This window comes from Erinaceus europaeus, chromosome 10 (assembly GCF_950295315.1).
Source record: "Erinaceus europaeus chromosome 10, mEriEur2.1, whole genome shotgun sequence".
NCBI classification, from domain to species: Eukaryota; Metazoa; Chordata; class Mammalia; order Eulipotyphla; family Erinaceidae; genus Erinaceus; species Erinaceus europaeus.
This window is the reverse complement of record NC_080171.1, coordinates 51,751,777-51,777,107: the sequence shown is the minus strand read 5'-3', so window position 1 is coordinate 51,777,107 and position 25,331 is coordinate 51,751,777. Positions and strand designations below refer to the sequence as shown.

General features: G+C 36.4%; 1 protein-coding gene across 4 annotated transcripts in view; it reads right to left on the bottom strand.

The window, feature by feature from the left end:
• Positions 1-25,331, bottom strand: part of CNTLN (centlein) — a 331,221-nt gene that overhangs the window by 46,947 nt on the left and 258,943 nt on the right. For all 4 annotated transcript variants that reach the window (XM_060199608.1, XM_016193668.2, XM_060199607.1 and 1 more), the window contains exons 19-20: positions 8,036-8,227; positions 686-783 (exon numbers count right to left, since the gene is read on the bottom strand). In XM_060199608.1, coding sequence (XP_060055591.1) covers positions 686-783; positions 8,036-8,227 — 290 coding nt within the window. The remainder of the gene's footprint in view (positions 1-685; positions 784-8,035; positions 8,228-25,331) is intronic.

Below are 25,331 nucleotides of genomic sequence, written 5' to 3'. Positions count from 1 at the left end.
TGTGGAATGAAAACCCTTCAGCTTCATTACTCGGGTGAGACCTTTCCTTTCATAGTATACTCTAATTCCATCTCAGGTGGTTCACTTTCTAACAAAGTCCCATAACCTAGATATACACCAGATTCTGTGAGAGAGAGCATATGTTCACACGTATCCGTAAACTACGGCAAGATATATACCTGAAAGCAGAAGTACACTAGTGTTTGCAGTGAGTATCCCCCTAACACTTCCTCTCCACTATTCCAAGCTTTGGGTCCATGATTGCTCAACAACTTGTTTGGCTTCGTATATTAACTCTCTCTTTTCAGTCACCAGGTTCCAGATGTCATCAGGATGCCGGCCAGGCTTCCCTGGACTGAAGACCCCACCAATGTGTCCTGGAGCTCAGCTTCCCCAGAGACCCACCCTACTAGGGAAAGAGAGAGGCAGACTGGGAGTATGGACCGACCAGTCAACGCCCATGTTCAGCAGGGAAGCAATTACAGAAGCCAGACCTTCTACCTTCTGCAACCCACAACGGCCCTGGGTCCATGCTCCCAGAGGGATAGAGAATGGGAAAGTTATCATGGGAGGGGGTGGGTTATGGAGAATGGGTGGTGGGAATTGTGTGGAATTGTACCCCTCCTACCCTATGGTTTTGTTAATTAATCCTTTCTTAAATTAAAAAAAAAAAGGAAAACCATACTTTTCGTGCATTTCCTTTATGTGTTCTTCTTTTGCTAGGAGTTCAAATTTCAGAGACTTCAGATTTGATGACTGTTTTGTGAGTTCATTAGTTGCATTCTATAATAAAAATACACGAATATTTAAATACATGTTTCAATATTGTTCTTGAGCATTGTAAATTCAAATGTTATTCTGTATAGAGCAATACATTTGTAATATTTGTGGTTATAATTAAAACAAACAATTTAGTATTCTTATGTATTCATATAGGAATTCTAAAGTGCATGAAAATTTTTATGTAACTCCTCCAAATCATAGATAAACGTGATTATACAGCAATTAAAAATAGCTCATACTTGGCAGGGGTAGGTAGCATAATGGTTATGCAAACAGACTATCATACCTGAGGCTTCAAAGTCCCAGGTTCAACCCCCACCATAAACCAGAGCTGATCAGTACTCTGGTAAAAAATAATAATAAAAATAAAATTAAAAAAACAGTTTATACCGAATGGCCAGGGAGATAGTATAACTGGCATGTATGTAAAAGACTTCCATGCCTTTGGCTTGGAGGTGCCAGGCTCAGTCCCAGAAACCAACATAAATCAGAGTTGACCATTGCTCTGGTTAAAAAAGAAGGGGAGGTATATCGGCATATCCAGTAGAACACACACATTACCATGTGTGAAGACCCAGGTTCAAGCCCCAGTTCCCTACATTGAGTAAGCTTTATCAGTTTTGTCAGTTTTTATCAGTGCTGCAGGTACTCCCCTCTCTCTGTCTCTATGAAAGAAAGAAAACAATTCACAATCAAAACTGACAGAACATATAGGATGTCTCTGTGACATGCAAATGTATAATATATGGTTATTATAATGGCTTATTAAGATCACTAAGAATAAGACTGGATCTACTAAAAATTGTAGCAGACTAAATATGCTCACATATACATAAGTACATGTACTTATCAGAAAGATGAAACATTATACTCACTTGTTAACAACTGTACTGTAATTAAATGACCTAATGAAGAACTTTTTTTCCATCTTTTTAAAAAAGATATATTATAATAAGTGAGAGAAGGGGAGAGAAAGGATGAGAGCATCACTTTGGCACATGCAATGCCAGGGGTTGAGCTCAAGACCTCATATGAGAGTTCTACCCTTTATCCAGTGTGTCACCTCCTATGCTACTCCTTCTGTGAAGTGGTGAGATCTGTTTCCCAGCTCTTTGAATCTGATCTACTTTGAATTAAATATTATGGCAGAAATGACATCAAGCAAGTACCAGATCTTGGGTTTATACTCATGAGTATCTTTCACCCTTGAAATCTTTTCATAGTATCATCTGCAAGGAATACAGAGAAAAGGAAATGTAGTATTGAGATAACCCCAATGACAGTCAACTGACCAACAGCTGTCAGAGAGGCTACCTCAAGCTTTCCAGTCCAGGTAAGCCTTTGGCTTAGAAGTCCTATGCAAAATGGTCCAACCATTGTGGAAAGCAAATTGGAGACTTTCACTAGAAATGGACCTACCCTTTGACCTAGCAATTCCTCTCCTGGGGATTTACTCAAAGGAGACATAAACACCTATCAGAAGAGATCTGTATATACCTTTGTAACTGCAAGAACCTGGAAGCAAGCCAGATGTCCAACATAAGATGAGTGGTTAAAAAACTGTGGTATATATACACAATGGAATACCCGTCAGCTGTCAAAATAAGTATCAACAAAATATATTCTTAGTGCTCCAGTGACTTGGCTAGGTCACTCTTTTTTCTCTTATACCTTTTTTACTCTTATACAGGCCTCCTATGCCTGTATAAGTCTTCTCTTCATTTTTATACTATTTCTTTCTCTCTTTTTCTCTCTTTCTTTTTATTGAGGGGGTTAATGAGTTACAGTGCAATCATCTACATATGCATACAATTTCACTATATAATAGGCCCCCAGAATTTTCTCCCTATCCATCTTCTCCCTCCCTCCTCAGAGTCCTTTGATTTGGTGCAATACACCATGTCCAGTCAATGTTTTGCTTTGTGTTCTCCCACCCTGTTCCCATTTTATTAAGTGCAACTAATAAGGGAGATCATTTGGTATTTGTCTTTTTCTTTTTGGCTTATCTCACTCAACATGATGTCTTTGAGTTTCATCCAAGAGGATGCAAAGAAGAAATATATTGCTGTTGGTTTAATCTGCTACATTTGAGGCTCATTTGTTAGAAAGGGATGTATAATTGCTAGAAAATCTTGTAAAGTAGAATTTTCAATTTTTACTCAAATTTGAAGTAATTGCACAAATCTGAAATATCACTTGGTATTTTTTTGACATGTTAGCTAATCCATCTACAAGACATGTGACAATAAATTAACTTATTCAATATCTCAAGTGTTAAATTTCCATAAGCAGAAGAAAACATTTATCTTTATGAAGTTTGGAGTATTTATTTTGATATTTGTAGTAACCACAGTATTTTCCACTCAAACTGTTTCCAGGTTTAACTCATTCATGCTTAAAAATGTAATTTGCATGGGGTTGTATAGTTGTGCACCTGGCTACGTTTACACAGTATTTAGTAGAGGGACCTGTTCAAGGATCTGGGTTTGAGTCCCTACTCCTCACCTGCAGTGGAATGCTTCACAAAAAGTGAAGCAGGTCTGCAGGTGTCTATCTTTCTCTCACCCTCACTATCTCCCCCAGCACTCTCAATGTCTCTCTGTCCTATCCAGTACGATAAGGAAGAATAAGAAGAAGAAGGAGGAGGAGGAGGAGGAGGAGGAGGAGAAGAAGGAGAAGAAAAAGGAAAAATGGATGCCAGGAGCAATGGATTAATAGAGCTGGCACAGAACCCCAGTGATAACCCTGGAGGAAAAGAAAAAGGAAGAAAAAAAGAAAGAAGGAAGGAAGGAAGGAAGAAAGGAAGGAAGGAAGGACAAAAATGTAATTTGCATCAAATTCATTAGATTTTTAAGTGCCTAATTGGTAGATCACATGTAAATGCTAATTTGAAATAATTTTTTTCTACATAAAATAGCATGTCTCCAGTACTCTGCTACCCACCTGTAGGGGGATGCTTCATGAGCAGAGAAGCAGGTCTGCAGGTATCTTTCTCCACCCCCCCCCCTCTCCTCTCTCCCCTTTCCTCTCAATTTCTCTCTGTCCTATCAAATAAAATAGAAATAAAAATGGAAATAATGGCCACTGGAGGCAGTGTATTTGTAGTACCAGCACTGAGTCCCAGCAAAAACTTGGTGGCAATTAAATAGTAATAGTAATAATAAAGCTTATCTCACAGCTTTAAAGTGCAGATTGAACAAATTAATTTTGTAAAGGACTTGGAACCAGCTTGGCAGTAGATTGATTAAAGGAATAGTACTTTCAAGACTACTATATTTTTTCATTCATTTTGAATGTGGTACTACAGAATTAACTCAGTACCTTACACATACATGATTCTGGAGAGCAGCTACAAGAGCCCACTTCCCCATGAAAGGAAGAGAAGAGAGAAGAGAGATCATAGCACAACTCCACCACTCATCACACTTGGTGCTGTCCATGGTGCTACAACCTGCTGCTAGTACTTGAAGCCAGGGTTTCACACATGGTAAAGCATGAACCAGTCTGGCTAACCTAGATCCTGGTTCCAATGCTGTTATTTTAGGTGACTGAAAATAGTGTTGTGTCTCTGAATTCTGGAAAACTGAGAGATCCCTGACCTATAATAAATAACATTTTACAATGAATGATAATGAGACACAAAAATCTAAAATACAATTTAAAATTAACAGAAATATTTAACATCAATAGGACTAAAATATAAAATACATATAATAGACTTATAATTCAAATCTAACCAGTTCTTCATAATATCATATGAAAACATCAAGTAAAAAGTGGTTTTTCAGGGAAAAAAATGATGTTAGCAATTTGATATCCAGTAAGGACTGAGTAGCATCTCTGAAAATTAGTACATTTAATTAGGTTTTAATTCCTTGAATCTCAAAATGTAACTGCATATTTGGGAAAGGCTTTTAGAGAGGTATTTAAAGTAAAATGAGGCCATATGTGTGCCCATAATCCAATTTGATTGCTGTATTTATAAGAAGAGGAGATTATGGAGGTCAGGCAGTAGCACAGCAGGCTAAGTGCACATGGCGCAAAGCGCAAGGACCAGTGTAAGGATCTGGGTTCGAGCCCCATGCTCCCACCTTCGGGTGGAGGGGCACTTCACAAGCAGTGAAGCAGGTCTGCAGGTGTCTGTCTTTCTCTCCCCCTCTCTATCTCCCCTCCTTTCTCAATTTTTTTGACCTATCCAATATCAATAACAACAAAATGGGTGAAAAAATAGCCTCCAAGAGCAGTGGATTTGTAGTGCAAGCAACAAGCCCCAACAATAACCCTGAAGGCAAAAAAAGAGAGGAGATTATGTGGCCATGTGGTAGCACACACATATAGTATGTGAGGATCCTGGGTCAAGTTCCCCCACTTCTACCTGCAACAGAAGAAGCTTCATGGGAGCTGGAGCAGTGGTGGAGGTATCTCTTTCTCTCTCTCTCTCTCTCTACTCTCTTCTCTCCTTTCTCTCTATTTCTCTCTGTCTCTTCCAAATAAGAAAGAAAAAAATATGTGGCCAAGGAAATGATGAGTTTGATTTGCACTGATCCCTAGAGAATAACCCTGGTGGCAAATATATATGATTATGAACAGGCAACATAGACTCAAGATGACCACCTCAGGACACAATGAGCCATCCATAAGACAAGGAATGAAGTATCAGAAGAGACCTAACTGGTTAATACTTTGATCTAGGATTTGTAACTAGAAACAAAAGAAATGAAACTTCTCTGATTTAGGTCATGTTCTCTGTGATATTTTGTTGTAGCTGCCCTAGCTAACTATTGCAGTATCAAAACAGAAATATGGAGTAACAGAATTTCATATGAAATCTACCTATTATATTTATATATTATGAACTATTAAAAATACATTAATTTTACCCCTGAGCAAGCTGGACAGTGCTCTAGGATGCCAGCCTAGATATGGACGACACCACTTCACACTTAGATCACTTAGATAAGGTTTAGGCCAAATCACTTAGGTAGTCCCATTAGTTTCATCCTTGGGATTCACCCATTCCCTCAAAGTCAAAGATTTCCATATGGGTAGAAACTTATGCCCATATAACAAGTAATTTACAAGTATTTGTATTGGTCTATTATTACTCAAAGTCATGTTAGATCATTAGTAAGTAAAATATTAAGAACTATTAATAGTTTCTATAATTTTATAGATTCAAGTAGACATTACTGGATCTAACATTCTATCTCAGTACAAACTAAAGTACATTAAAACTCGTAAAGACTTAATTATAAGAAGAATCAGAGAACTCAGAATTAAAGTCTGTAGTAGATAAGATGATGACATATCGGAATGGTTTGTTCCTTTGGATAGAAGCCTTAATACTGAACTGTTCAATTTATGTATTTGATTCCTTTTTTTTTTTCATAGAGAAACATAGTCTAAGACAAAACTACCTGTGCTGAAATTTGCATAGTAATCTTCCCCTTTCCTCTCAACTTACCTCTGTCTCTATCTAAAATAAATAAATATTTTTTAAAAGATGGTATTCAAGAAGCAACTAAATTAACTCCAGTGTTAATATCTGATTGCGGATTGGGTGGTGGTGCACTGGGTTAAGTACACATAGTATAAAGTGCAAGGACCCGTGCAAAAGTCCTGGTTCAAGCCCCAGGCTCCTGATGTGCAGAGGAGTTGCTTCACAGTGGTGAAGCAGGTCTGCAGGTTTCTATTTGTCGCTCTCCTTCTCTATCTCCCCGTCCAGTCTCAGTTTCCCTCTGTATTATTCAATAAAAAAAACTGATTATTAATAAATCAAAATATCTGGGGGCTGGGTAGTAGCACAGCAGGTTAAACATACATGGTGCAAAGCCCAAGGACCAGAATAAGGATCCCAGTTCAAGGCCCCGGCCCCCCACCTGCAGAGGGGTCGCTTCACAAGCGGTGAAGCAGGTCTGCAGTTGTCTTTCTCTCTCCCCTCTCTGTCTTCCCCTCCTCTCTCCATTTCTCTCTGTCCTATGAACAACAAAGGCAGCAATAACAATAGTAAGGGCAATAAAAAAAAATGGGGAAAATGGCCTCCAGGAGTAGTGGATTCACAGTGCTGGCAAGGAGCCCCAGCAATAACCCTGGAAGACAAAAAATATATATATATCAAAATATCTTCAAGAATTTTTGCTCTTTAAATTTTATCCTATCAGTAATACTTCAACAAAAATCAACCATTAGTGCACATATCATGTCATGAACTGAAAACTGAGTCTTCGGGAAAATTCAGTAGGTTCAATTATGATTATTCTACTTCTAACAGAGTTTTTGCATTTCCAACCAGGATTTTCTTCTAGTGACTTTCTTTATAGTTATGATACCGTGTATATTACCTATGCTATTCAAGATAGCTCTTCCCACTGAAGAAAATAATAAATATGTGAGGTATGAACAAGCTTATTTTCAGCAGTAGAAAAACGAACTTTCCAATTAAAACTTTCAAACCCTGTTTATTACAGGATATTTCTATCTAAAGTCAGTCTTAGCTTTACTGACATTTTTACTCAAATTAGGTGCAATTCTTTACAAATGAATGGAATACGGTTTTCCTTCTCACAGAGTTAACTTGTTGAAATCTATTAAACCAATCTACCTTTGCTCTGTGGTTCTTATACTTCCTCACACTTTCTACCTACTTCTTTATCTCTAGTAAACAGCAACCTAATTAAAGTAGCAGTAAGTGCACAAAGCAAAGCAATTCCAATTATACATTAATTTAAAAGACATTCTTTTCTTCCTAATTTTATTTATTATTGGATAGAAACAGAGAGAAATTGAGAGGGGAGGGAGAGGTACAGAGGGAAAAGATAGAGAGACACCTACAGCTGTCCTTCATCACTAGGGAAGCTTACCCCCTGCAGGTGGGAACAGATGCTTGAACCTGGGTCCTTGAACCCTGTAGTGTGTGGCTTAACCAGAAGTGCCACTGCCTGGCCCTGAAATTTTTTTTTTTTTTGAGAGAAAAAAAAGTGGGGTGGGGATGGGGTGAGGAAACAAGAGCTAAGTGGTAGAACAGAAAGGCAATTACCAGTTTATATCAAATCCTAAGTTAGTATATCATTGGACTTTGTCTATTTTTAAGAGAATACTATCATTTACCATGTAAACATCCATTTTAAAAAATATTAACTATGTATACTATAATTTTTTATTAGTAGAATTTGATTTAGAATTTGTACTAACATGTCTTTAATGACTCAGTGACTTAATGTATATTTTTATCTTTAAGAAACACTATAATCACCTTTAGTTTACATTGCAACTGCTTAATTTCCAAATCCATACTTCTTGAAGGGCCAAGTGACGAAACTTGTATGCGTGGAATTGTGGCCCTGGATACTTCTTCTACCAAGCTAGTGAGGTCTGATGAAGACTCTAGTTTCTTTAGTAAATCTTCCTTTTCTTTCCGAAGTCCAGCCAAATCCAAATTTAGCTTCTTTTTATAAAAGAAAATAAATATAAATTTATTACACAAGAAATTGCATTTACTCTAATAATTAGCATGAACTCTATAGGAAAAACAATGCTAAGTGAAAATAATTATTAAAATGATCATTGTAAAAACATTACAAAAGTAATTAGTTCTGTTCATTTCTTCTTCAGGTTGTAGACTAGTAAAGGTTAAAACAAAATGGACCATCTGTGATCCCTGCATTTTGGTTGGCTAGTCTTCACTCCCAGTGCTCTATTTCTTTGCTTTCACTTAAATGTGGATAAGCCACTGAGTCACGAATTTGATAATTTTGTCTTGAGGCTGATGTACTTTGCTAGTACAAGCTAAGTTAGAGGAGGACTGGGTAACAGATGTTAGATGTTTATTCCACTGGGTAGGTCTTACCACTCTATATAGCAGCCAAAATGCTTCTAATTTAACATCATAAATGTTAAGCCTAATTAGCAAAAGAGGCTTATTAGAGATTTAGTTCAAATAAATAGTATACAAACAAATTTGCTCAGTCTTTATGAACTTGACTGAAAGTTGACAAGTTGTCTTTGTATTGTTGAAATAGGTTTCACTAAACTTACATTTGAATTTTTGATAATATATAATTTTTACTAAATGACATACTGGTGATGACTTCTTGTGAAAAATATTTAAAAAATCTTAATGTTAGCCCTTCTCATTCACAAATCTGTAGTCAGCATAGTGCCACCAAACTGTACTGATGAAATTCAGATCTTCTTAGTAGGATAACCAAACTACTTTTATCATTCCAAAGAAGCTTAATGGCAATTTAACATAAGGAACAATTATAAAAAATGGTACCTAAATTTCCCAGAGGGTAAATACATCCCTTGGATAAGAATTCTAATTAGAAATAATAAAAGATGAAGCTAATGTGGAGAGTTAAATACAGAACATAATGTAAGTATTAACACTACAAACAGAACTATAATAAATCATATCAGAAAATAAGTAATTACATGTGTTTATAATTATAAGCATTAAAATATTTCAGATTATATATTCAAAACTAGACCTTGATATATTTGAGATTAAACTATATTTTTTTGACATAAAAAAGTATTTTGGGGGAAACAAAAACTTGTTTTCCTATGGTTTAGCATGTGACATTTTCTGGACTATCAGGAAATAGTTCTTGAATTGTTCCAGACATTAAAACAATTCAAGAATTGTTTCAAAAGTACCCAATACCATCTAAAAGTAAACTCAAAATTTCCCTTCCTGAAAAATCTTTCTGGAGAACCAGGTGTGGCACAATTGGTGGAATACACATGTTACAGTGCACAAGGACCCAGGCTCGAGCCCTCAGTTCCCACCAGCAGAGGAAAAACTTCATGAGTGGTAAAGCAGAGCTGCAGGTGTCTCTCTGTCTCTCTCCCTCTCTATCTCCCCCTTCCCTCTTGATTCCTGATTGTCTCTATTCAATAAATAAAGATAATTAAAGAACAGGAGAGGAGAAAAGAAAATAAGATAAAAGAAAACAAAGTCTTGGACTTTGTGAGGCATGGCTACGGAGCAGCAGCAGCTGTAGTTCTCTCCTCTCCTCTCCTGGATCAACTTGTAATACCAAAGGAGACCATCTAGGACTGCAACAAGACAGGACAAGAACAATTTCACGAACCCACCAAATCACCAGTGAGTGCACTGACAGAGAAGCGCCTAGGGAGAGATTAAGTGGCTGGTAACAAACAGTCCAGCTGTTTACCAGTTGAGACACCACCTCCAGTCTGTTTCACCAACAAAAAGACTGCTGAAGGGAGGAGAGGACTCCCCTGAGACTCACCAAATGCAACTGTGAGTCACCTTTGCTACTGCCCTCAGAATCAGGAGAAGCAGCAGGGAGGTCCTGTGCTGACATCATGGGACACAGAACTAACCAGGAAACTTGGGAGAAGATCTATAACTCGGTGGCCTAGTGGTGGGACTGTGAAAGTCTCTTTGCATAACCATTGGATTATCTCTGCCCCACCTTGTTTATCTCTTGGTCAGGAGTTAGTGATTAAGCTAAGAAGCCTACTTGTAGTTTAAAAGCCCTCAGGCTCCCATAGCCTACAGGGAAGAAAAAGAAAAAAAGAGGTTTTAAGCCACTGAGCTCCAACTCAGGGATTAAAATAATATTGAAACAACTGTCCATTTCTACAACTGTGAACACCTGTTGGAAAAAATGAGTTGAAACATGCAGAAGAATTAAACTGAACCAATATTTTTCACCAAATACAAAAGTAAATTCCAAGTGGATCAAGGACTTGGATATTAGACCAGAAACTTAGAGGAAAATATTGGCAGAAATCTCTTCCGCATAAATTTTAAAGACATCTTCAATGAAATGAATCCAATTACAAAGAAGACTAAGGAAAAGCATAAACCTATGGGACTACATCAAATTAAAAAGCTTCTGCACAACAAAAGAAACCACTACCCACACCAAGAGACCCCTCAAAGAATGGGAGAAGATCTTTACGTGCCATACATCAGACAATAGGCTAATAACCAGAATATATAAAGAGCTTGCCAAACTCAACAACAAGAAAACAAATAACCCCATCCAAAAATGGGGAGGGGACATGGACAGAATATTCACCACAGAAGAGATCCAAAAGGCTGAGAAACACATGAAAAAATGCTCCAAGTCTCTGATTGTCAGAGAAATGCAAATGAAGACAACAGTGAGATACCACTTCACTCCTGTGAGAATGTCATACATCAGAAAAGGTAACAGCAGCAAATGCTGAGAGGTTGTGGGGTCAAAGTAATTAAAAGAAATAAAAGAAAATTTTCTGGTTATCATTCAAGCCTGAACCTTTCTCACTTCCTGTTTATTCTCTATGCTCAGTCAGCTCTCAGGTTTTGTAAACTATGTAGTTTCTCATACTCATTCCCTCCTGCCAGTTTCTTAATCAAGATTCTCCTTATATCACTAAAATTACAGCAGTTGCTCGTCTCCCTGTCACAACCTTTCCCTACATCACAACTATCTTCTGTACAACTTCGTATATTGCAGTCACTATTACTCTCTTTTTTGGAAGCCATCCAGGAGTTTCTGACTTCAGCAGAATGAGGTTCAGGTTTGGTGATTACAGTAAGGCTCAGCCTCACTTTGCACTTCCGTCAAACATCAAACACTGTATCAAGTCAAACTTGTCTGCCATTCCCCAAATCTGTCTACCATTTCTACTTAAATGTTTCCACATTTGGTATTTCCTCTGCTGAAATCTTTTTCAAGTTTAAAAAGCAGCAGTGTATTTCATTCTTTATAACATCTTCTCTGTTTTGTTCTTTTTCTTCAACAAAGTAACTTCTCCATTCTCTTAGCTCCCAGACTTCTATGTGTCTGTTTCCTAATTATGCAAGCCCAAATAAGTCCACAAGACAATTGTGTCTGTGTACAGTCGCCTTTAAATTACCTGTAGTGGGGAGTTCGGCTGTAGCACAACAGGTTAAGCGCAGGTGGTGCAAAGCGCAAGGACCGGTGTAAGGATCCCGGTTCCAGCCCCCAGCTCCCAACCTGCAGGGGAGTCGCTTCACAGGCGGTGAAGCAGGTCTGCAGGTGTCTGTCTTTCTCTCCGCCCCCGTCTTCCCCTCCTCTCTCCATTTCTCTCTGTCCTATCCAACAACGATGACATCAATAACAACAACAATAATAACTACAACAACAATGAAAAACAACAAGGGCAACAAAAAGGGAAAATAAATAAACATAAAAAAATTTTAAAAATTGCCTGTAGTATCTAACAACAATGCTTTCTGCATAGTAAAAACTGGAAGGTTTCAATAATTCAGACGCCGCTATTTGTAGCACGGATGCTGCTATTAAAAACACATATTCATTGTAGCTTATATTTATAATCTACTCATTCATCACTATATAAATTAAAATACTTTTACTAATGTAGCAACAATCAAGTTTTTACTGAACTAGTATATACTGGAACATTTATCAATTCTGAAGTTAGTGATTTGCATTGAAATTGAACTATTTTGTAAGATTCCAATTTTGTAAGAGATAACTCTACAATTGTAGATGAAATCTCAGGCAACACAACAAACTAAAGCCTCATGATACTCTTTTCTTCCTATGGGCAATCTGAGTGGCACTTTCGTTTGCTAAACTTATATGACAACAGACTTCTCATTACTATGTCCACAATGACAGGTCCTGAAGGCATACCCTTTGTTCAAGAACAGACCATCTAAAAAGCATATATGTAAGATTAAAAAAGAACATTTTATTGTTTTAAAGATAGCATTGGTTTATAGGACTATATATACTTTGTAAGTAAAATTTCACACTTCTTCAAAACATAAACTGCTAGTAAAGTAACAATACTCCTTCAGCAAAGTCTACTGGACTCCTTCCTCCCTTGGAAACTCCCATCCCAGCTTCGTGACCTCAGTTCTGTAGTCTGTAGTCGAAAGCTTTGCCTTAATTCGAATTTTTTTTTGTTCTCTTACTTCACTCATTTATCCCCAGTAGGGGGAATAAAGCATTCAGTATTTTCTTTATCTATAGAATTTTCTTTAGTGTTTCTGAAGGAATTGTTTAGGTTAAGAATTAAAGGACTTCTGGGGCCATGCAATGGTGCAGCTGGTTAAGCACACATATGACAGTGGACAAGGACCAAAGTTCAAGCCCTTAGTCCCCACCTGCAGAGGGAAAGCTTCACAAGTGGTGAAGCAGGGCTGTGGGTGTCTCTCTGTCTCTTTTCCCTCTCTATCTTCCCCTCTCCTCTCACTTTCTTTCCTCTCAATTTCCCTCCATCTCTATCCAATAATAAATAAATTTTAAAGAAAAAAATTAATGGATTATTTTTTAACTCTTGTTTATCTGAAATGCTCCATGTGACTCCTTTAAACTTGAATGCTAGTCTAGCTGGATAGAGTACTCTTACATAGAAGTGTAATCTATTCAAAATTTTGAAAATATCTTGTCAGTTCTTTCTTGTCTTTAGCATTTCTGGTGATAAAAAGACAAAATCAAGTGGTTGTCTTCTGGGGGTTCTTTGGTTTTCTCTAAGTGATCTAAAATTTTTATCTTTGATCTTTTCCATTTTAGTTATGTGTCTTGGTGTGTTTTGGTTTGGATTTATTACAAGAGTTTTCTGGATCTGAGTGTCAATTTCCTTTTTCAATTTAGGGGAAGTTCTTGGTTATTATTCTTTCAAGTAAAAATTCTGTCCCTTTCTCTCCTCTTCTGGAACCTCTGTGGTGCAAATATTATTCATCTTGATGACATCCCTTAAATTTCATATATGAGCTTCCCTTGTAGTTCATTTTATTGTTTTATTCTCTATCCTATCCTTGAGTTCATCATTTTATCTTTGGATTCTATCTTTCTGCTAATGTTCTCCTCCCCACTGTATTTATTTTTCAGTTATTGTATTATTTAGCTCTAAGATTTCTGGTAGAATTTTCCTTGTACTTTATGTGAATTTGTCGACATTTTCTTCCACTGAATGTCCCAGGTTGGGGAGTATCTTTATATATAATAGCATATATTATATGCTCTGAAGCATCCTCTGGAAGTTTGTGTAGTTTCTGTTAAATTTGGAGGGGTTTTCTTCCAGTTGCTGTCTTTATACATCAGCATGGTTAATTTCCTCATTATTCTTGAATATTCACTTGTTTACTCATGTATCTCTGTGTGAGAGAGAGAATTAGATCATCACTCCAGCGCAAAGAATACCAGGAATGAACCTTCAAACCTCATGCTCACAAGTCCAGCTCTCCACCACTGTGCCACCTCCTGGGATGTTCCTCATTACATCTGACACTCCACATGAATGGGGTTTGATATTAAATAGGCAGAAGGTAGTCCTGATCTGGTCATTTTGATCTTACCCAATATGCATAATTTTAAACATGACTTTAATAATAAAAATATTTTGATGGCACACCTGGTTAGGTGTTCACATTACAGTGTGCAAGGACCCAGGTTCAAGCACCTGGTCCCCAAGTACAGGGGGAAAGGCTTCATGAGTGGTGAAACAGGGTTGCAGGTGTCTCTCTCTCTCTCTTCCCTCTCAGTTTCTGTCTCTATCCAATAATAAATAAAATAAAAATAAATTCATTAGAAATAATAATAAAGAAGCACTGAAATTATGAAGATAGTAAATCAAATGTCTAATTTGTTTACCATCTGAATAAACAATATTTAAAATCCACAATCTTTAAAGGATACTCCTGATAGTAATTGTATTTACATAGAAATGGTAAGAGTATGACAAAATAGATGTAATGTGTAAATTCCATATTCCATCAAATCAGGGTCTTCATATAACCCTTAGAATGTTATACATATACTATGGTTGTTACTAACTGCTGTTACTAACAAATGTTGTTGTAAGCATCAACTTCTTATTTAAAATAATGATAGGTGTGAAAAAGGGTATAATTTTCTCTTCTTTTCTTTTAAAACTTTATTGATAGGAAAGAGAGAAGGAAAGAAATTTAGAAGGAATGGGTATAGAGAAGGAGAGACACCTGCAGCACTGCTTTACCTCTTGTGAAGCTTTTCTCTGCAGGTGAGGGGACTGTGGCTTAGACCTGGGTCCTCGTGCACTGTAATGTGTGTGCTTAACCAGTTGCTTCACTGCCCGGCCCTAGTACAATTTTCTTTTGCTTATGCTTGACTTAGTGTACCAGAATACTTCTGTGGTAACATGGTTAAAAAAATACTGTGCTAAGAAATCAACATTAGACCTTTTCTTAAAAACATGAGATATATTTCTATTTTATTATTGTTTCATCTCTAAATACTTAACAATATTTAAGTCATATTACATTAAATATAATTACAATTTATTAAAGCAAAATGTAATAATAAGACACATGGCAGTGAAGGATCATAATTCTAGTTCTGTATCTACTATTTACCATCTGAGTGGTGTTGAGTAAGTATTTGAACTTCTTTCCCTAATTTAAAACAGAGGCAGGGACATGGGTGGTGGCTACACCTGATTGAGCATACATTGTTACAATGCACCAGGACCCTGGTTCAAGCCCCCATTCCCCACCTGAAGGAGTAAAGCTTTATAAGCAGCGAAGCACTGCTGCAGGTCGGTCTCTCTCTCTCTCTCTCTCTTTCTATCTCTCTCTCTCCATATATATCCCAATTCCTCTCAATTTCTATCAAAGAAATAAAGATAATAAAAAATAAAAATAAAAAGGTAGTATTTGCCTACTAAAAAGTAATTCTGAGAGAAGCTATCTTAAAGATCTATGACAGTAGCACTTGGTAAATTTTACATTTACAGCAGTATTATTAGCATTATCATTCTGTGGTATGTGCATATATCATGTGTGTATATATATACATATACATACATACACACAAGTACATATGATAATCCTGTGATTCCTTTCATGACAAAAAAATCTTATTTTTTTTTACGTTTAATCTATGATTAGTACTGCTTAATAAAGTGAGATGTACTATTCTGATTTTTATATCCCTAGCAGTGCAATCCCTCCATGGTGTTCTGAATATATATTTTAGTTTAAAAGTTGACTTCAATGAGATTGAGTACTGGCATTTGTATTGATTTGTGTGTAGTCAATTATTCCAACCAAAGTTGATAAAATAAAACTTAACACTATAAAAGTTTTTAAAGTGGATACTAGCTATGAATTATTTAAATGTAACATTGAAGAAAATATCTCTATAAAGGAAATAACACTTTTAGCAGCTGCAATAGAAATAGGACTGCATTGGGGGTTGTAGACAAAACTTTCCGATGACCCCCAATGACCTGTGCCCCATATCACACTCTCTCATTACATGCAGGTGAGAACCACAGAATATGGAGAACTACCGCTCCATAATTATATTATTTCCACTATAAGTAAAAATGGCTTCTGTAGATATGAATTATGTTCCCTAATAACATTACTTTAATTTGATTAAAAATAAGACTACCCTGCTTGGCACTGACTTAATCAGGTTAGCCTTTTAAAAGAAGGTCAGGGGATCTCCCTGAAGTCACAGTGATTCACCTAAAGGATTGAAAAATTAAGTTACAGTGTTCTTCAGAAGATTAATTTAAAGTAGTAGAATTAAGAAAGACCCCAGAAACTGTAAACAGTCCATTACCAACAGGCAAAAGAAAACAGAGACCACAGTCCTACAATTACAAACAGCTTCCCCCCCCCCTCCCCCAGTAAACACAGGATCTTTGAAAAACCTGAGCAAGGTAGGCACTCTTACTGACAGACACACCATGTGACATCCCCAGAAGACTTCTCTAAACTGTATCAAATTCTTGACCCATGAAAACTATGAAATAATGGATATGTATAGGCCTACTTCTTTTTTTATGACTTGCATACTACACTTTTCAAATACTGTATTTTAAAAAATTTTTTATTTACAAAAAGGAAACATTGAATAAACCATAGGATAAGAGGGGTACAACTCCACACAATTCCCATCACCAGAACTCTGTATCCCATCCCCTCCCCTGATAGCTTTCCTATTCTTTAACCCTCTGCGAGTATGGACCCAAGGTCATTGTGGGATGCAGAAGGTGGAACACGGGCGTTGACTGGTCGATCCATACTCTTAGCCTGTCTCTCTCTTTCCCTAGTGGGGAAGGGCTCTGAGGAAGCGGAGCTCCAGGACATATTGGTGGGGTTGTCTGTACAGGAAAGTCTTGTCGGCATCATGCTAACAACTGGAACCTGGTGGTTTACTGGAGTACGGCAGTAGCGCAGTGGGTTAAGTGCACGTGGCGCAAAGCGCAAGAACCAGCGTAAGGATCCCCTTTCTGTCCCTCAGCTCCCCAACTGCAGAGGAGTCTCTTCACAGGCAGTGAAGCAGGTCTGCAGGTGTCTATCTTTCTCTCCCCCCCTCTGTCTTCCCCTCCTATCTCCATTTCTCTCTGTCCTATCCAACAACAACAAGAATAACTACAACAATAAAACAAGGGTAACAAAAGGGAATAAATAAATAAATATTTAATAAATAAATAAAAGAGAGTTAACATACAAAGTCAAACAAATCGTTGACCAATCATGGACCTAAAGGCTAGAATAATGCAGATGAAGTATTGGGAGTTCCTCCATTTTGTAGATAGCTAGTAGGCATATTTTAGTAGGGAACTGCTGTGTTATGTCCTTCATGGTAGAAAGGGATGTTGAGGATTGGTGTTGGAAGAAGACTGTGTAGTTAGTTTGGTGTCAAGGTGTGGAGTGTGTGCATCTGGAGGTGCAGTGAGAGCTTAGGGAAAGCTTTTGGGGCTTTGTAGGTGAATGGGGATGAAGGATTTCTACTTGTCTTGTTCTATCCTGTGTGCACACAAGTCAAGTGAAAGAGGGATATGTAGACATGGTTTGGTCCTTGTGGAGATAAGTCCTAGAAAGGGAAAGAAGAGGGCAAGAGTAAGATGGAGAAGGGAAAACATCTGAAAGGTGTGACTGAAAGCAGGAAGTGGATCCTTGCAGGTTTTCATGATTATGGATAGAAGGTTACTAGAAACTTTCCCCCTGTATGGCTGGCAGCTGTGGTTGAGTGGTTAAGTCGCTGGATGTGAAACTAGTGGCCCTTGATCGAATACCTGAGTTGGATGTCTCTACTCAAAGTTAAGCCTGAAGATGAGGAGGGAGAAAGGAGGGAGGGAAAAGAGACATCCAACTGCTCACTAGAGAGGGAAGAAACATCCAGCTACTCACTAGAATCTGTGCCCTGTTAGACCTATAATAAACACCATTTACTCATGGAAAATTGAACACAGTAGAAAGAGAAGAAATTCCCTGAACTTCTGGACTAAGATAGAAAGCTGGAGAGAACCCCAAATTTAAGAAATCCATGTAACTACCTAAAGAGAGCATCAAAGCTAAGAGAGCACATTGAAATAGGATTTGAACTAAAATGTTCAATAGAGGAATCTACCAGCAAGTAGAAGAAGTCAAGACTAAGTGGTGAACAAAGGGTAGGGAATAGGATGCCATCAGCAAACCCTAGCAAAAGAAGAAAACTAAAACAAAGGAAGATAACATGAGAGTAAGTGACAACATCAAGAGGAACAACATTTGAATCATAGTGGTACAAGAAGAAGAAGGAACTAAAGTTCTTATTTGAAGAAATAGTAACCCAAACTTTTTTCCAAACTGAAGGAGGCACTCAGATCCAGGAATCTCTAATATATATAAACAAAAACAAATCAAAACCCTAAATTCACCAAGGAACATGATTAACATAGCAAGGGTCAATGAAAAGGAGATTTAAAAAAAAAATCTAAAGAATAGTGGAGTCACCTAAGAAGGAGCCACCATGAAACTCTCAGCTGATTTATCAACAAAAATTCTCATAGTCAGAAAGGGTTGGCCCTATATTCAGTGTTTTCAGTGGAATATTTTATCCAACTAGTTTATCATTGAGGATCAAAGGTGATATTTTCCAGCAGATTTTGTTAAGGAATAGCTAAATTCAGAATCTAACATGACATCTTGCATCCATTCTATTTACACATACAGCATAAATATTCTGTGATAGTTCTGTGTTTCCAGTGATAACAAAAATTGTAACTCTTGCTTTTATATAGCTTAGCAGCTTGTAAACTAGAAATGTATAATAATAACAACAATAACAAAATATAATAAATCCTGTGAAGGAACCAAACAGAGAGCTAAAGGGACTGTTGCTGCATTCTAATCTTATCAAGGAAAAATTTGATAAAGCCAGTTTACTTCCACATACCACCCCCCCAATTCATCTGGATGAATGCCTCCTAAATGCTAGGTTTGAAATTAAAGGTTACAGGTAAATCTACAACTATCTGAATTTCTACTTTTATTCAAAGAAAGTAGAATACTGGTGACTAAACTGAAGCACTCTTAAGGGAAGAGGAATACTGCTCTCTGCCAGGAGCCTCTACAAACATGTTAATATTCAAGAATGAATTATATATAAAAAAACAAATTATATGCAAAACATTCTACAACCATGCAGAGAAGAGCTTAGAGAAAAAAAATTCAAATCTCAAAGAATCACTTGCTAAGCATGCACCAAACATATATTTTCAGTACTCTGTGATCTTGAACTCTCTGAAGAATAAAATATTCAACATTTGCCTATTAAATGCATCCTGCTACTTGTGGCACATGTAAAGAAAATTCCTTGGGGTATCTGGCTTGTTAGGATGACTGTTCTAAGAAACAGATCAGGATCTACTTTAATTCTTCACTTCTGGCCTGTTTTTGTTTTGTTTTGTTTGTTTTTATTTTGTTTTTTCCTGGACCATAATTATCCTACAGGATTCAAAGACACTGTATTGCTCTCCCTTCCTAAGTTTCACTGCCAATTTAGAAACTTAAAATACTAATTTTTTAATTTTGTAAAATTATTTTATTGTGAAAAGTGAACTCATGAAGTTATAAACAGTTTTAAAGGGGGCTGGGCAGTAGTTCAGCGGGTAAAGTGGATGTGGTGTGAAGTAAGGATCGGCTCAAGGATCCTGGTTCCAGCCCCCAGTTCCCCACCTGCAGGGGGGTCACTTCAGAAGTGGTGAAGCAGGTTTGCAGGTATCTATCTTTCTCTTTCCCTCTCTGCCTTCCCCTCCTCCCTGGAGTTCTCTCTGTCCTATCCAACAACAACAACAGCAATGGCAATAATAACAATGGCAACAAAATGGGAAAAATGGCCTCCAGGAACAATGGATTCTTAGTGCAGGCACTGGGACCCAGCAATAACCCTGGAGGCAAAAACAACAACAACAAACATTTTTAAGGCCAAATTTGAGGTTTAATGTCAGAGTCACAGAAGCAGAGTTGCTGAACAGATTAGGGAGAAAATTGGTGTTCACAAATGGGTCGGGATTCCAGTTTCTGCTGGAGTTAAAGTCAGATATCAAATGTTGGAAAATGTCAATGACTAGCCAGTGAAAAGTGAGGGTGAATTCCCATATAAGGTCAATGGATCTCAAATCTACTTCTCTACTTTTTATCTTAAAGTAGAGAAAAGCCAGTTATTGAATGGGGGTAGCTTTTTTTCCCCTACTTAATTCATCAAAATCTTTAGTCTTAGGGAAAGAGTGGTAGCATAAAAGTTATACATAAAGACTTTCATGCCAGCGGCATCAAAGTTCCCATATTCAGCCTGCACCACAACTGCAAACCAGAAATGATCAGTGCCCTGGTTAAAAAATAAAAAAACAATTAATGAAATTTAAAATATTCAATCTTAAATTCAACATGGAACTGGAAATACTGAATAAGGCAATTACAAGCTGAAAACATAAATAAGTCTATTTGTATCTCACAATCAAATTTTTCTTTTTTAGGGGGAGGGACCTCACTCTCAGAAGCAACTATTTCAGATAAAGAGAGACAGAGACAGAGACACAGAGCAAAAAGACCTCAGCATTCAAGTGTCCTCCACTGTGGTGGAAGATGTGCTTGAACCTGGATTAAGTGCTGGCAAAGCAGGTATACTCACAATCCACATGAGCTATGTTGCAGGTGCCCAGATCACTCTCACCTACATTTATATACAGCAGTTTAAAATTCTTACTGTGATTAAAACATATATTACGTAATTCTGATACTATGATGGAAGTATCTGGAGATGCAAAAGCAGAGAGAGACAGTTCTCACTGAAGTGTTCATACGAATTCTACAGGAAGCAACCTCTAAAAAGTCATCCTGATCTTAATGATATTTCTCCCTCAGGTAAAAATAATCAATGGTCTTTCAGTGGGAATATCACTCTTTCACAAGGGACAATACTGAAAGTAATAAAAGTCCATGTTGTTCATGTATAAAAATAAAAGCATAGTCGTTTAATTAAACCTTTATATGAATTATAAAGAAAAAATATAAATATTGGGGCTGGGCGGTGGTGCAATGGTTAAGTGCACATGGCGCAAAGCGTAAGGACCGGTGTAAGAATCCAGGTTCAAGCTTCCGGCTCCCTACCTGCCCTGGGTCGCTTCACAAGTGGTGAAGCAGGTCTACAGGTGTCTTTCTCTCTCCCCATTCTGTCTTCCCCTCTTCTCTCTATTTCTCTCTGTCCTACCCAACAACAACGACAGCAATGACAACAACAATAATAACAACAATGCTAAGCAACAAGGGCAACAAAAGGGAAAAAATAGCCTCCAGGAGCAGTGGATTTGTAGCGCAGGCACCGAGTCCCAGTGATAACTCTGGAAGCAAATAAATAAATAAATATGAGTTTATAGATGGCTAGCAAAATATTTTTCATACAAGTATTTACCTAGAATAATAATAGTTCAGATTAATAATTACATCAAATTAGTGACAGGTGCTTTAAGTTTTCCTTTGTTATGATAATTGAAATCTTTAAGAAAGAACAAAAGCTAAAAAAGAAGGCAGTTCTCAAACAGGCATGGAATTATTTATATAATAAATGTTCTTAAGAAAAATACAATGAGTTTCTACATCACTCATTTACAAACTCTTTTGTGATAAATGCAGTTATTAGGAGCCCCACAGTATGTTTCACAGGCAAATGAAGGTAATATAGAGGACTTTTTACCAATGCTTTTGCTCATAGTTAGACTTCAGTAGCCTTTAGAGACCATTAAGTACCCTTTGGCTAATTGGCCAATGGTAGATTAATCCTCTTTTTATTCTAGCAGCACTACTTAACCACCCTTTACACTCTGTCAGTGTAGTGTCTGAATGACAAAATAATATTGTGCATGAATAATAAGCAGAAAAGTTAAATTAACATTTCATTTTTCATATGCCATACCTATGTGTCAGAAGAACTTTCTTTTTAAGTCACTGACATTCAACTTTTTAAAACAATTTCATGTTGACATCTTATTGAGGTGAATCTTCCTAATTACTGCTAATTGCCTATCAAGAAAAAAACTATTTTCATGAAGTGCAGTTGTCTGATATAGAATGAATCTAGCTCTAGTATGCACATTTAAGACAAAGCATGACACCTAAGGTGCTACTTTGTTATAAGGTCATACTAAATATGGTTTGCAATTAACTGAGCAGTTTTTATGGTACTGAACACGCCAATCCATCTTGATGTGTTCAAATTAGATTCTATCAAAGATATACGGATATTTGCATATGGATAAATGGATAAGAAATGCGCTGCTCTCAATGCCATTTACCAGATGTAAATTTAAAATGAACTGAACGTGCTTAAATTTTGCAATGTAAATTTTAGGTATGTCCAATTATGTAATTATTCCGTAAATACATTTTACTATTTTTCAAGGTGAAGTTCAATACTATTATTTCAAATGTCAAATTCTTCAAAAGTTTACTAGTACTTTAAAGTTCTCAAAACAGTTACCGTCACTAAATGCATTTACCAAATATCTTTTAATTTGTACTGCTCTGATATTATTATATTACATTTGTATTAAATAATATTTTATTATACTGGCATTACCTCATGTCTCAAAATAATACTAATAACTGAAAGAAAAATGAATCCTAAGTAGCAGGAACTTATTTGTTCACTTATGTTTCTCCACAACTAGAGAATTTGATTCTATATCTTATACATTTTGTATTTCAACTAATTCTATAAAAGTATATATGAAATTTAGAATATTAACAAATGCCTCTGACTTTCAAGCATTCACAAAAAACATTAATATTTGGATTGTATATAGCAAGAATAGCGTAAGTGCAGTTTTATTGTTATTTCAAATCTTCTATTATAACTAATAAAATAAAATCTTCCTTGAAATTTATACGCAAATACTATATACTGTGATAGACATTAGAAATTAAAGGCATATTCATAATGATTCCTCATAATTACCACCACAACAATAAAGAATTCTCAGTGATCAAGTGGTAATATTCTAAGTTCAGTTTCAGTCTACCTAGATGAATGATCTAGACAGGCTATACTTACTAATGAGCATAAAGTTGCAGTGAACTCCCATTCTGATTCCTTTCCTTAATAGTAGTGATAAAGGATGGTGGTACCATAAGATATTCCAAATAAAGAACTGAGTAATCTTCTAAACTAACTTTTCATCCTCCTCACTAGTGTTTAAACTCAGCCAATTCAACATCAAAATAGAGTTCATATGCGTTGCACACATATGTCTTCTTTAAGTCTATTCTTCCTCTACGATTTTTGTCCATTTTAAAAGGTATTTAGGGTGTATAAGACTAGAAATGTATATTGTGGTCTAGGAAATGGCGCTGTCGTAGAATTCTGGACTTAAGCATGAGGTCCTGATTTTGATCCCTAGCACCTAACATGCCAGAGTGGGACTTTCTATTTGTCTTATGAAGTAAACCTTTATTTAAAAGAATCTCAAGTACTCAAAAAAGTGAAGAACTAAATACACACAAAAATACACACATACAAGCACATGCACAATAGTATGAGTTTCTGGAAATGAAATGAAATGAAATGAAATGAAAAGGAAGCCAATCACACAGTAATTTTTAATTGAAATCTATACACAAATATCACCCCTGAGGGAAAACTCTGATGCCAAGCTGTACCAGCTTGTTTGTTATGTTATGTGTTCTCTGGAACAATAATATATCAACTAGTTCTTATTGGTTGTCTGTGGCCACTAGGAATCTGAAGTATGGTTACTGCCATTAGTGATCAGAAACAGGAGGGAAAGAAAGTAATCTCAGCACCCCAGAGAACTTGAACACTGAAAATAAAGCTTAGTATACTGAATACTCTTTTTCCCCCCCTCCTTATGGAGAATCTGAAGATGAGAAATTTCTTCCTGACCACAAGGAATTGTGTCAGTTCAAGAAACTTCATTCATGGGTGCCCCAAGATTTCTAAGGAACTTTAATACAATTTCTTTCACACTATCCAGAGTGCAGTTGTTTCTTCACTGGTTTCTGGACTTCTCACAAAGGAGACTGCTCAAGGATTACTAATTGGAATCTGTGCTTCCTATTCTGCCACCTTGCTATTGCCAACACAGATTTTTCTATACTTTTGATATAGCTTCCTTCTACTCTTTGCTACAGAAACAATTAAATGAATTGTTTTTCAATGATAAAAAGAGCTTTTTCTTTCTGGGATTACACTGAATCATTCATGTCATTTATCTTTACACATTATTTAATTAGATTTGCTAATAGTTTTGAAATACTCTATTTCAAATAATTTTTTATTTACTATCATGCTGTAGTATCAAAGTTATTAAACCTCTTGAAATTAAGGGCGAGCTGTTTTTACATTTTCTACTATTGTAAAGAGGACTATGCTTAATCAAATTAAATATAAAATTCAAATTTCAACTTCACCTAACTTCATAATATAGAACATATTTATAAAAGTATTACTTAAGTAATAATAAAATCATTGTTTTAAGTACATAGTTGAATAGAATTTACTATTTTTAACAGTTTATTTATTTATTTATTTATTTAGTGGGTAGAGACAGAAAGAAATCAAGAGGGGAAAGGAAGATAAAGAGGGAGATAGAAACATGTAGTACTACTTCTCCATTCATGAAGCTATCCCCCTGCATATGGGGACTTTTAAGTTTGAACCCAGGTCTTTGTGCATTGTAACATGTGTTCAAATGTGTGCTACACTGACTGGCTCCACAATTACTATTTTTACAGAGTTCTACAATTATCACCAAAAAGCAACTTCAGAACTTTTCCATCATATCAGAAAAAAAAATGCACTTACAGACATTTGTTACCTGACTTGGGGAATTCTGTATTACTGCATTGTTTTGGAACTACATATCTTGCATCTAGGAAGGGAATATATGTTTCTTTCTTTGATTCTGGAAGAGTTAAATACTAGAGAGACTGTAGAAACCAGGATAATATTCATAAGGATACACTTATCAATCACCAATCTAGTTCCTGTCTCTAGATTTTTTTGGTACAATTCATATAATTTCATACTCTATATTGTATTTTATAACTGAGTTCATCCACTTAGCATATTTTCAACAGATTTTGTTATAGCATGCATCATTATTCATTTCATTTTACTGCTGAATAATAATCCATCATCCAGATATATCTTGTTTTGTATCTCCATTCATCTGTTCATGGGCATTTGTATTGTTTTCAATTTTGGGCTATTGTAAATAATGATATGGGGCTAGGTGTTGGCACACACATTAGTGTGTAA